The sequence below is a fragment of the Rhinoderma darwinii genome, chromosome 9 (assembly GCF_050947455.1).
Source record: "Rhinoderma darwinii isolate aRhiDar2 chromosome 9, aRhiDar2.hap1, whole genome shotgun sequence".
NCBI lineage: Eukaryota > Metazoa > Chordata > Amphibia > Anura > Rhinodermatidae > Rhinoderma > Rhinoderma darwinii.
Window position 1 is genome coordinate 59510164 of NC_134695.1, and position 13145 is coordinate 59523308.

The 13145-nt window shown below is 42.0% G+C and overlaps 1 protein-coding gene across 1 annotated transcript; it reads left to right on the top strand.

Moving 5' to 3' along the window:
• The first annotated feature begins 1953 nt into the window (after positions 1–1953).
• On the top strand, positions 1954–7560 carry OLFML1 (olfactomedin like 1). The gene is made up of 3 exons (XM_075837013.1): positions 1954–2166; positions 5512–5803; positions 6692–7560. Exons 1-3 carry the CDS (start codon positions 2044–2046, stop codon positions 7471–7473), a joined length of 1197 nt encoding a protein of 398 aa, XP_075693128.1. The 5' UTR covers positions 1954–2043; the 3' UTR covers positions 7474–7560.
• Positions 7561–13145: the final 5585 nt, after the last annotated feature.

Consider the following 13145-nt stretch of genomic DNA (forward strand, 5'->3'; position numbering starts at 1 on the left):
GATAGATAGATAGATAGATAGATAGATAGATAGATAGATATGAGATTGATAGATATGAGATTGAGATTGATAGATATGAGATTGAGATTGATAGATATGAGATTGATAGATGTGAGATTGAGATTGATAGATATGAGATTGATAGATATGAGATTGATAGATATGAGATTGATAGATATTCCATACATATATTACATTAGCACTGAGTTTCCATGGGGTAGTCCAGTTTAATGGTGGTATGTACATAATATCTTATCGGACGCGCTTGAGGAACTCTCAGTTACAGACACTGGACTTACTTTTCTCCCTTTCACATCAGCTTTGCTTACAAGGCTTGTTTGCCTGTTATTCTAAATAGAGCAGAAAAGAAGCCATTTTCGTGGAGGATGTTATCATTGAGAGTTATTATCATCATCTTGACAAGTTAACCAGATGGAATAATGAAGTGGAGGTTTATTTTGCTGCATGACAGAGCACACATATAGTGAAGTTCCCAGACTTGCGTCCAAGTATCTGTATTGTTCTAGGATGCACATTAATGTATGTCTTACCATTCTTCTGTCCTTCCACTATACTGGCTCTATAATGTGCGCTTTTTAAATCACATTTCTCCCCATTTAAATGAAAATCCCAGAACAGATTACATAACATATTATTAGACATGTAATGACAATTTATTGTATTGTTATTTTAAACAAAAGCGGAGACAGAATTATTAAAGGGGTTGTACACTTTGGACAAGCAGATCACATTGTTTCTCACTTACAGTAGCTGTAATCTGTGAGGGAACCTGAGAGCAACCGCTCAATTTCCCTACAGCACCTCCACAGGGGAAGAGAAGTATTACACAGCTCCCACTAAAATCAACGAGGTGTCAATGTAATGCACAAACGTTCCAGGTCCTCCAGAATGGAAGGCGCTCTTATTAACCACTCTCCACACTGGCTAATAGATTAAAGGGGTTTGCCCATCAGGGACATTTATGGCATATCCACAGGATGAGGGTCTCTAGAACAGGGCCCCCTAAACCCTGTTCTACATTGCTCCGCTCTCGCTGCCTCCCGGGCCACTTCGTCATTTCCAACCATGTAATCAGGAAAACAGCGTGGCTCGCCAAGCTACGCTGTTTCCGTAACTCACATAGAAGTGAATGGCAGTTGTGGAAACGTTATGAAAACAGCAGAGCTCATGGTCCATGAATGTATTCAGGAAGTGGCCAGGAGGCAGTGGGAACCGGGAAAGGTAGAACGGGGTTTAGGAGCCCCATTCTAGAGATAGGTGCGGGTCCCATCTCCTGATTAAATGGTTGGAAATTACGAAGTGGCCCAGGCGGCAGTGGGAGCTGAGCAACGTAGAACAGGGTATAGGGTTTTAGGGGGCCCCGTTCTAGAGATATGTTTGGGTCCCAGAGGCGAGACTCGCATCTATCTATTTATGGCATATCCTGTGGATATGCCATAAATGTCCCTGATTGGCAAACCCCTTTAAGGTTCTGAATGGAGTACCCCACCCTTATTATTTCAGAATTCCCTAATACGGTATTTGAAAGCGAATTTTCTAAACCCTTTACGTTCTGCAGTTATGGGCCATTTTTTTACCTGAGTAGTCAAATGGAACGGGGTTGTCAAGATAAAAGACAAAGGCTTTACTACTCAGCGCTCGGCCCTACAATCCAACTGGAGATAGAAACTTGATACGTCTATCCCACTGGTTGAGCTTCGGCCAAGTGCTTCTAACTGAGTAATATAACTCTCTTTGTATAGTTCTTCCTCTACTACCAATGAAATACAAGACGGAAGTCTTGACTGTTGCAGATGTGAGAGATTTCACTCGCGTCGGAACATATGGACTTGATCACAACATTTGGCAACCCCCAGTAGAAAGAATTTATATCAGACATTCTATTAGAGCGGAGGCCAGTAGAAGCTTTTGTGAATCCTGTGTCCCCTCTGAAAGAGTCCATACGTGACAGAGCGCACGTCCGTACCGCACATTATAAGGTCTCTCGACTCCCGGCACAAGAGTCTTATAAGACCTCAAAATATGGATTATTATTACTTACAAATCCTATCTGTGTTCCTGCTCATGACTCTCTCAATCCCTCAAGGTACAGCCCAAGAAGAGACAATGGTACGATACATTGAGAAACGTATTTTAACTCTTGAGGTAGGTAACACAATATTTTCAAGTTCGTCTCTTTGGTCAAGCGTGATAGGGTCGCTTTAAGATGTCCTTATATCAATATCATATATTGTTTTGTAGATCTTGATGTTAAAGTGAAACTTCCCCTTTTATTTACATGGGCCTTATCGGCAGTTAATACAAAATATTTCTTAGGCTATGTTCACACGGAGTATTTTGGGGGAGGAATATCTGCCTCAAAATTCAGTTTGGAACTTTGAGGCAGATATTCCTCTCCCTGCACGCCGATTTTCGCGGCGATTATCGCTCCGTTTTTCGCCCGCGGTCATTGAGCGCCGCGGGCATAAAACAGCGAGAAATACGCCTCCCATTGAAGTCAATGGGAGGTCAGAGGCGGAAGCGCCCGAAGATCGGGCATGTCGCTTCTTTTTCCCGCGAGGCAGTTTTACTGCTCGCGGGAAAAAGACGCCGACGCCTCCCATTGAAATCAATGGGAGGCGTTCTCGGGCCGCTTTTGCCGAGTTCTGCAATGCGGTTTCCGCGTAAAAAAACTCGGCAAAATACCCCGTGTGAACATAGCCTTAGTGGACTTTTTTGTGGATTTCACTTATTTTTCAGTTTGTGCAGAGCAGAAAATATTTCCTGTGGCTACCTGGAAACTGTCAACAAGCTGATATTGACATATCTGTTATTATGTGCCTCTGTTTTAACCCCTTTTGGCCCGTTACCCTTAGTTGAAGCCCGCTGCTTTAAAGGGATTGCACAGGATTGGGAAATATGGCTTCTTTCCTCCAGAAACAGCGCCACTTTTGTCCATGGGTTGTGTCTGGTATTGCAGCTCAGCTCTATTAAAGTAAATGGAGCTGAGCTGCAATACCACACACATCCTGTAAATAGGTGTTGAACTGGTTTTGGAAAAAACAGTCATGTTTTTTATGAACAACCCCTTTAAAGCAGGGTTTTGTCGTTTTGCAACAGATGGAGAGCCACAGGTTGGGAACCCCTGCCTTAAAGCACGGAGATCCTGGGTTCAAATCTCCCCAGGGCAACATCAGTATGTAATTTATACAGTGGGTTTCCTCCTACAATCCAAAACACGGATTCCTGAGAAATTGGCTCTAGTATGTGTGCCTAGAATACGTTAGATATTAGATTGTCAGCCTTGCTGGCCCTGATGTACATGTTAGTGCTACATAAACAATGGCAAACAAAGAAAGCAATATTTACCAAACAGACATTAAATATATATGTGGTTTTTTTTCCTTCCATGGATCTATTCAAATGATAGTTGATCTATTGTTCATGTTGTTTTTTCATGCTTAGCTGGTGTTGAGAATCTGCTGAAGACAGCTCGGAGCTGGCGCTACCCCCTGGAGATTAATTAGACTCGCTTTTAGCGCTTTTACATGGTTCTCTCTTAAAGTGTTTCCATCAAATATTATGTATCTACGACTAATGTAAAGGAAACACAGACAGCGGCCCAGTCCGGGAAGAATTAATTGTAGACATTAATGATTGTTTTATTTTTTATTCTATTCTTGTTATTTGAAACATTCATTACGAAATAGTGAGGTTTTACTTTACAGAAAGGCACAATTATTATATTTTAGATTGTCCTATATTATTTCAGTATATGATGTTGCAGCTTTTCCCCCTTCCTTAGAAGAATACTAAATATAGAAAATTCACAATACATTTTATATATATATATATATCACACAAACACAAAAGTTTGGACAGCATATTTCAGCAAAATGAAGCAAAACGTATATGCAGGTGCAAGAACGCCTGTGACTGCAAATATACAGCACACAAAAAAATGGCGGCAGCACACTGCGAACACTAATGTTACCTAGACCGCTAAATATTAAATAAATATGCATTACTGCTAAATCTACTTACAATAGGGAGGTTCTTAGTGCACGTTTTTTCTGGGTGTATGTGCAGAGAAGGTCCAACCTATGGAGGTCGCCTTGTCGTGGCAGGTGGGCAAACACTTTTTGATCAAAAACGCGCATTAAGAACCTCCCTATTGTAAGTAGATCTACCATGTAATGCATATTTATTTATATTTAGCGGTCTAGGTGACATTAGTGTTCGCAGTGTGCTGTCGCCATTTTTTTGTGTCCTGTATATGTATATATATATATGTGTGTGTGTATATATATATATATATATATATATATATATATATATCAGCAATTCCTCCTTTGATTTCATCTCCTATAATCCAGTCTATCTCACAATGCAATTAAGAATATATACATATATATATATATATATATATATATATATATATATATAAATAACTCTTTATGCGTCCCAGGAGATCAGCCATTTCCCCCTTCTTCTTCTCACTAACCTATGTCTGGTAAAAGACAACTGGCTGCAGAAGGAGCCTCCCCCACTGCTCTGCCTGCAATAGGAGACCAGAAATGTTAAGCCTAGCCCATTGGTTTAACTCCAGCCCATCTGCTGTCTGTCAGAGGAAAATGGAAGAGCTCAAAGGGAAATTAAAAGGGTTTTCCTATTTTTTTATTTAACTCTCTTATTCATGAAGAATAAGAGGCCTTTTTAATTACATGTTTTTTTCATAAAATGACCTCCTTCTGTCCCTCTCTATGGCTCCAACGGGACTGAGTGCCGCTGCATGTACACATTCCACGTAATATAGCCTCTCCCCTCCCTCACAGTCTGTTCAATTTTACTGGACTCTGCACGGAGAGGGTGCCTTCACTGCAGCCGTATCACATAGCAACAACATGTGTCACATATGAAGTGCTTTGTGACATAGAGCGTGTCCAGATTTTGTCTCCAGGAGAACATGACTAAGATGTGAAATGTCATATACTGAGATGATACGTGAATAAATAGGTCTTTCTCTTGAACTATGGCAGTAACTACAAAAGGAACAGTCTATATACAGTTTGCAGGTGTACACCCCTCTCAGCGATGTTCCTAAAAGTGTGCTATCAGTCACCAAATTTCAACACCTTCTGAACATGAATTTCACCTTTACTAGAATGTGTGTGTATGTGAGATGATGTCACAATGGCGATTGTTGTGATGTCACAAGGGTGACTGTTGCGATGATGCCATAAGGATGACTGTAGCGATTATGCCACAAGGGTGACTGTTGCGATGATGTCGCAGTGGTGATTGTTATGACTTCACAATGCTAATTGTTATGATGGTGTCCCAATGAAGATTGTTTTGATGATGCCACAATAGTTATTTTTATGATGATATCGCAATGGTGATTAGTTTGATGATGTCACAATTTTGATTGTTGGTGTAATTATCTCACAACTGCATTTAGATTTTAACCTTTACTCCAAACAATAGACCAATTCCTTTAATATATTTCAGGACAGACTCTACAAATGTGAACAAGATATTCAGCAATTTGTGCACGAATTTAAAGAATTCTCACAGAAGCTGATGTCACGTCTGGATAATATCAGCAACAATAAACATGAAGTAAAGAATGAAATGGAGAGTCTATGGGCAAGACTGGAGAGAGCCGAGTGGGACATTGACTACCTTGAGAGCACTGCTGCTTCCTCAAACACTCATATAGAGGTAGATGAACACTTGGTGGAGAAGCAGGTGGTGGAAAAAGCAGAGGAGAAGAAAAAATTGCAGCACAAACTAAGTACAAGTAAGTGGTAGCTTTACATAAGGTCAGGTTTTCTGAATTTTTTTCTTCAGAGATTGAATTTACTTCTTGTAGGAACGACATTAGAAGGCCTGAGAAGTTTGGGCATAGCTTGAAGCTTGATTTGAAATCTTTTCAAGGGTCCGTCAACCATCACATACAACTTATACTACTACTGTTTGCTTACACCAGGGACCAGGTACAATTGATACATCCCCTATAGCTTCAGAAGACCATCGGTGGTTTGTTTTGCCCAGATAGCTCATCAAACCAGTTTATAGGTTCTCCTGATGTCATCTGTAGAACATGTAGCTAAAGGAAATATAATAGTTATGATTTTTCTCGATCTTTAGGAATGAGATAAGTTGCAGTCAACATCCAATATTGTTGAAGGAACTATCACACCCCAAAGAAATCAATAAAAAAATGGGAGACCCCATTGAAAAACAAAATGGGATCTCTTGCTGAAACTCATTCATACTATTGCACCCTAAATCTTAAGCATGAGGACCCAGAACTGGTTGTCCCAATTCCCATCCCTTGTAGGATGGAAGGCTGGCATTTCTTGGCCAATATTGCATGGTTGAGGTGAGGAGGCCCTGCACTGGTTCACACAGAGAATGGAGATGGGGGCTTACTTGAGCTGGGGCTCGTCTTCTCATGGGTCCCATAGCATTTGTCTGGGCTTACACTTGACCGTAACAGTCACACATGATTTTAACTGACTTCAATAAGGGGCAAAAATAAGTTGCATGACGAAAACCACATGCAACTTTAGACAAGACACTTTTGAAGGACTTCAAGAGGTACAGATTACTGTTTACACCCAGCTTTAGGGCCTCTGACCATAAAGTACTCTTTAAGAAACTTTATTATTTTCCCATTTTTCAGGCTGTACAACAATGCTGGCTCAGATCAAATCTCAGAAAACGGTGAAGAAGGCTGGAGGTGCCATTGGTGCTTGGATGAAGAATACTGGTGACAACGTGGACAATATCTATTTCTTTACGGATTCCAGTAATAACGTGCTTCTAGATTTTGCAAACACAGAAGAATTCACAAGCCGGGAATACCTGCAAAGAGCTGACAAAATATTGTTACCCTTCTTCTGGCAGGGAACGGGTCTCCATGTCTACAACCACTATGTTTTTTTCCATAGAAACAGTACAGTCAACGAAATTATGAAATATAACATCCTAGCCAATGTTACACAGTCCATGACTATAGAAGGGGCTGGACATGTCCCACCTTATGAGCTTTCACCGTACACAAAAATCGATCTTGCCATGGACGAACAAGGTCTTTGGGCCATTCATGCAGATTCGGCCAATGACGGGAAGATTGTACTTACCAAGATAGACCACAACAAAATGGAGGTTAATTATACGTGGAATACCACCTGCAACAGCAATAATGCAGAGGCCGCATTTGTTATCTGTGGAACACTGTATGTCATGTATAATAGTCCAAACGGGGGCAGATCCCACATCGACTGTATTTACGACTCAGATCTCATCGATGGTCATGAAATCCCTACACTATACTTCCCAAAGAGATACAGCAGCCATTCCTCCGTGCATTACAACCCAAGAGATCAAAACCTCTATGCTTGGGATGATGGATACCAAATTATCTATAGATTTGAATCTAGGAAGAAATTTGAACATATTTAAGGTACATCTGAGAAAATGCTGAGATATTTATGAAAACTCTACAAAACTGTTACTCGGCTTAGCTTCGAAAATGAATGCAAAACTCATTTGCTGCATGGACTGCAGTACCATCTACGTCAGTTTTCATAAATATCCTCATCAAATAGGACTCTCATATCAGTGCACAGGCTAACATTATCTAAAGGAGATATAAAACTACAAGGAATGTAAAGTCTGGTTTAGAAAAACTATTTTTTAATACCCTATTAGGTAACTCTGAATTAATCCTGGGAGATCCCCCATTCAGGACCCTCATCTATTAGCCAGAGAGAAGAGCAGCTACAAAGAGAGTCTGTAGCTCTGGAGGACCCGGCATGTGCATGTAACTTTGTAACTATAAGGCTGGATTCACACGAGCATGTTACGTCCGTAATGGACGGAACGTATTTCGGCCGCAAGTCCCGGACCGAACACACTGCAGGGACCCGGGCTCCTAGCATCATAGTTATGTACGATGCTAGGAGTCCCTGCCTCGCTGCAGGACAACTGTCCCGTACTGTAATCATGTTTTCAGTACGGGACAGTAGTTCCACGGAGAGGCAGGGACTCCTAGCGTCGTACATAACTATGATGCTAGGATCCCGGCTCCCTGCAGTATGTTCGGTCCGGGACTTGCGGCCGAAATACGTTCCGTCTATTACGGACGTAACATGCTCCTGTGAACCCAACCTTACACAGGCAGCCCATTGATTTCAGTAAGGACTGTGTAATGCTATATTTCCCCTGTGGCGGCGCTGCAGGGAAATGGAACACTTGCTGCTGGTTCGCCACAGATTACAGCTGATTGCTGGGGGTTCTCGCAGCGGAAAACCAGGGATTAGCTTATTTTTAGCGGACCCTTCTAACAAAAAGGTATTAAGGGGAAATTATTAAGTATGAAAAGCCAGTCTTAATAGGAAACAAGCTTTAGTAAGATGTGACAAATTTATTAAGAGATGTACGCCTCTTAATAAATTTTCCGCATTTTCAGCTGTCTGTGCATCACTGAGTGATATGTACACCAGCCAGGAGCTGGGGTAGATTTCCACTATAGTTTGCGATAGTTTCTGGTGTAAACTATAGTAAATGTGTCATGCCTCCCTTCCGCTAAACCACCCACTATTTAGAAAAGCGGCAAGCGTTCCGGAAACAGCCCAAAAGTGACATTTTTTGTGACTTTTGAGCTGTTTGCAACTTTTTTTACCCCAGATAACTGGCGCAGAAGAGTTGATAAATTCCCCCCAATGTCTAAAGTGGACAACCCCTTTAAGTAAGAGGAAATGGTCACCTGGACAACAAATTAAAAGTGTATTAAAATTAGAGCTTTCTAATGTCAGTACGTCATTGGGGGAGATTTATCAAAATAAGTAAAAAGTGAAGGTTTTGCCTATAGTGCCTCTTCCAGGGGATTGTCTATTCAGTAAAAATTGATGGCCTGTCCTCAGTATAGGCCATCAATATTTGATTGGTTGGGGTCCGACTGCTGGGCCCCGCCGATCAGCTGTTTTTAAGGGGCCGCAGAGCTTGTACGAGCGCTGCTTCCCCTTCATTTCCCTTACTGATCACACTGTGAATCACCCACACACTTGTAGCAGCGGTTCTGTACTGCTCTGTGTCGGTGAGTCACAGTGTGAGCAAGTGACCAGAATGAAGGGGAAGCAGCGCTCGTACGAGTGCTGTGGCCCCTTCAAAACAGCTGATCAGCAAGGGTCCTGCGATCGGACTCCGACCGATCAAATATTGATGACCTATCCTGAGTATAGGCCATCAATTTTTCGGGACTGGAGAACCCGTTTAAATTCATCAGAGGCTTTTGGAATATGAAAGGGGAAACATGATTAGTTGCTATGGACACCTACTCAATGTTAATGTAACAGTTATTAATTGTGGTCATTGCGATATTATTATACGAGTTGTAAGGAATGGAAGGAAGTAGCATACTATATTTTTCTTTATCTCTGTTAGGCCTTATTCACACGAACGTTGAATACGTCCGTGTGACGGCCGTTAAAACAACGGCCGTGACACGGACCTATGCAATTCAATGGGGCCATTCAGACATGCAGTGTTTTTCACGCAGTGTGTTTCCGTTGCATGAAACTCACTGCATGTTCTATTTTGCGTTTTTTTGCGGATGCAAAACAGAGACGCTCGTATGAATCTAGCCTAAGTCACATGAGCCTGATAAGTCCATGCAAAATGACATTCATTCTCTGTATATTGTATTTGCACCTATTAAAATATCGTAACAGCCACGGCAACATGACTTCTATAATGTAGATCAGATTAGTGCCGTTGTTTATGCTTTTTTTTGTCAAAATGTAACGGAATAGATCTATTGATGGATCCCATTACTCATTATTGGATTTAAATGTGCATTTTGGCATCTGTCCAGTCCTGAATAAAACTGATCTATTATGGATCCAGATGATTTATCAATGAGGTCATTGGACCATGAATGGCGTTAATTGGGGAAACCCTAGTAACAGTAATTCATACTTGCTTAAAGGGGTAATCTTGGATCTTACACTGAAGGCCTATCCTTAGGATAGGGGTCCGATCCCACCATTCAGCAAACGAAGATGCGGCAGTACCTGACTCCGCAACGTTCAAAAACATGTGTCTGTGTCTGGCACTGCAGCTCAGCCCATTTAAAGAGGCTCTGTCACCACATTATAAGTGCCCTATATTGTACATGATGCGATCGGCACTGTAATGTAGATAACAGTGGTTTTTATTTTGAAAAACTATAATTTTTGAGCAAGTTATGAGCAATATTAGATTTATGCTAATACGTTTCTTAATAGACAACTGGGCGTGTTTTTCATTTTGACCAAGTGGGCGTTGTGAAGAGGAGTGTATGACGCTGACCAATCAGTGACCAATCAGCGTCATACACTTCTTATTGTTGACTATGTGGGGCTGAGTTGCAGTACCAGACACAGCCACACGTGTATGGATGTCGCTCTATCAGGTAGTGCAGTGAATGGGCCGCTGCCCCTTTGTTCTGTAATGGTTGGATCCCTAGGGGTATGTTCACACGAGGGCGTCCGTTACGGCTGAAATTACGGGGATGTTTTAGCCTGAAAACATCCCCGTAATTTCAGCCGTAACGGCATGTGCAGGCGCTTGAACGCCGCGTCCATTACGGGCGTAATTAGCGCTGCTATTCATTGGAGTCAATGAATAACGGCTCCAATTACGGCCAAAGAAGTGACAGGTCACTTCTTTGACGCGGGCGTCTATTTACGCGCCGTCTTTTGACAGCGGCGCGTATATTACGCCTCGTGTGAACAGACAAACGTCTGCCCATTGCTTTCAATGGGCAGATGTTTGTCAACGCTATTGAGGCGCTATTTTCAGACGTAATTCGGGGCAAAAACGCCCGAATGACGTCCGTAAATAGGCCGTGTGAACATACCCTAATGCTTATTGCACTGACTGCATATATTAGGCTATGTTCACACGCTTAGCAAAAAACTTCTGAAAATATAGAGCTGTTTTCAAGGGAAAACAGCTCCTGATTTTTAACAGTTTTTTAATTAACTAGCATTTTTCGGTGCATTTTTTACAGCCGTTTTTGGAGCTGTTTTACAAAACAGCCGCGTAAAAAAAAAAGCCTTGTCGGAACAGAACGCCGTTTTTTTCTATTAAAATCAATGGCCAGACGTTTTTCGGCTGCTTACGGCCCAAAAAACGGCCGAAAATAAGCCATGTGAACATACCTTTATGGATAAGTTAAAATTACGTTAAAAGTTCTGGAGACGTTCCATGATGGATCTTATTATAAAATGAATGATAGAGTTCCCTCCTTTGCTAGACTCTTGTGAACTGTCATACCCAGGGGAACACTGGCATAAATGATCATTGTGACCCTTTACCAACCACATTTGTTATAACACACTTCAGTCGGGATAATAAAATGTCTTGAGGCAGCATTTATCTCGTTTTTTTATTTGTTTGTTGCAAATCCTGTGGGTTAATTCCGGCCATGGGTCCTTGGAAACTGCCCGAATAATCAGATTTACCAGTGACATTTGAAAAATTTGCAGACGTATATCTGCTACATATAAAACCGAGTATGTGCAACATATTTGCTAGGCTCCATTGTGTCCCCTCACATAAATACATCTGCATGAGGTGCGAAAAGAAATACAATAACACATGGCACAATGGCAGCCCACAATCTAGCGACAAAATATGGCGAACTTCTCAACTCAATAATAATCACCATTAATACAGACGATATTTACTCCTCTGAACGCTAGAGAATCAGTGTCCTTACTGTCACGAATGCCCTGTCCTTACGGTTTTCTAACCCTGACTCTAAAATATCTAGTATTAACCGACCCAAAGTAAATAATAAGTTCATGACTTATAGAGGTCATGCAACTGTTTTCAAAAACAATTGCATTTCCAATACAAACCACAAGGTGGCGAAAAAGACCAGAATAATTGTTTCCCTACAACCTGTATCATAAATGGTAACATAAAGACAAAGTTTGTGTGGCAATAAGCATTAAAGGGGAATTGTCATAATGATCATTTATCACCTATCCACAGGATAGGTGATAAATCTCTGATCGGTGGGGGTCTGAACGCTAGGACACCCACAGGTCCAGAGAATGGGGTCACAGAGGACCCTATGTGAATGGAGCGGTACTGCACATGATTGGCCACCACACCATTTGCTTTCTATGGGATTGCTTAGTTGAAAAGATGCTACAATTTCCCTGTAAATCCACCTGCAGATTACTGGCTGCGGTTTACAACAACCTATGCTCTGTCAATTCACAGTAGCCCACAGGCTGCCAGACAAAAACCCATGTCTGGATTTTAATAATGTGGGGGGCTCTGAATATCCTTTATATTATTAATAATCTCCCATAGACTAGGATATACAATCAATGTCTATTAAGTGGGGGTCTTACAGCTAAACCCCCCTGCCAATGAAAACCGTTGCTAGTAAAGCACCATGACACTTAGGCCGGGTTTACACGAGCGCGTGCGTTTTGCACACGCAAAAAAAACGCAGCGTTTTGCGTGTGCAAAAGGCACTTAACAGCTCCGTGTGTCAGCCCCGTATGATGCGCGGCTGCGTGATTTTCGCGCAGCCGCCATCATTATGACACTCCGTTTGGATGTTTGTAAACAGAAAAGCACGTGGTGCTTTTCTGTTTTCATCCATCTTTTACAGTGCTGTTGCGTGAATCACGCTTGTCCCACGGAAGTGCTTCCATGTGACATGTGTGGTTTTCATGCACCCATTGACTTCAATGGGTGCGTGATGCGCGAACAGCGCACAAATATAGGACATGTCGTGCGTTTCACACAGCGGACTGCGTGAGTCCGCTGCGAAAAAGTTACGACGTGTCCGTTCTTTGTGCGTATTTCGCGGATCACGCACCCATTGAAGTCAATGGGTGCGTGAAAATCACGCATGCCACACGGAAGCACTTCTGTGGGACGAGCGTGATTTGCGCAACAGCTGCCAAACTATGAATGTAAACAGAAAAGCACCACGTGCTTTTCTGTTTACAAACATCCAAACGGAGTGTCATAATGATGGCGTCTGCGCGAAAATCACGCAGCCGCGCATCATGCGGGGCTGACACACGGAGCTGTTAAGTGCCTTTTGCGCACACAAAACGCAG

Coding starts and splice junctions, on each gene's coding strand:
- OLFML1 (XM_075837013.1), top strand. CDS start 2,044: ATGGATTATTATTACTTACAAATCCTATCTGTGTTCCTGCTCATGACT. Junction 2,167..5,511: donor AACGTATTTTAACTCTTGAG/GTAGGTAACACA, acceptor AATATATTTCAG/GACAGACTCTACAAATGTGA. Junction 5,804..6,691: donor GCAGCACAAACTAAGTACAA/GTAAGTGGTAGC, acceptor CCCATTTTTCAG/GCTGTACAACAATGCTGGCT.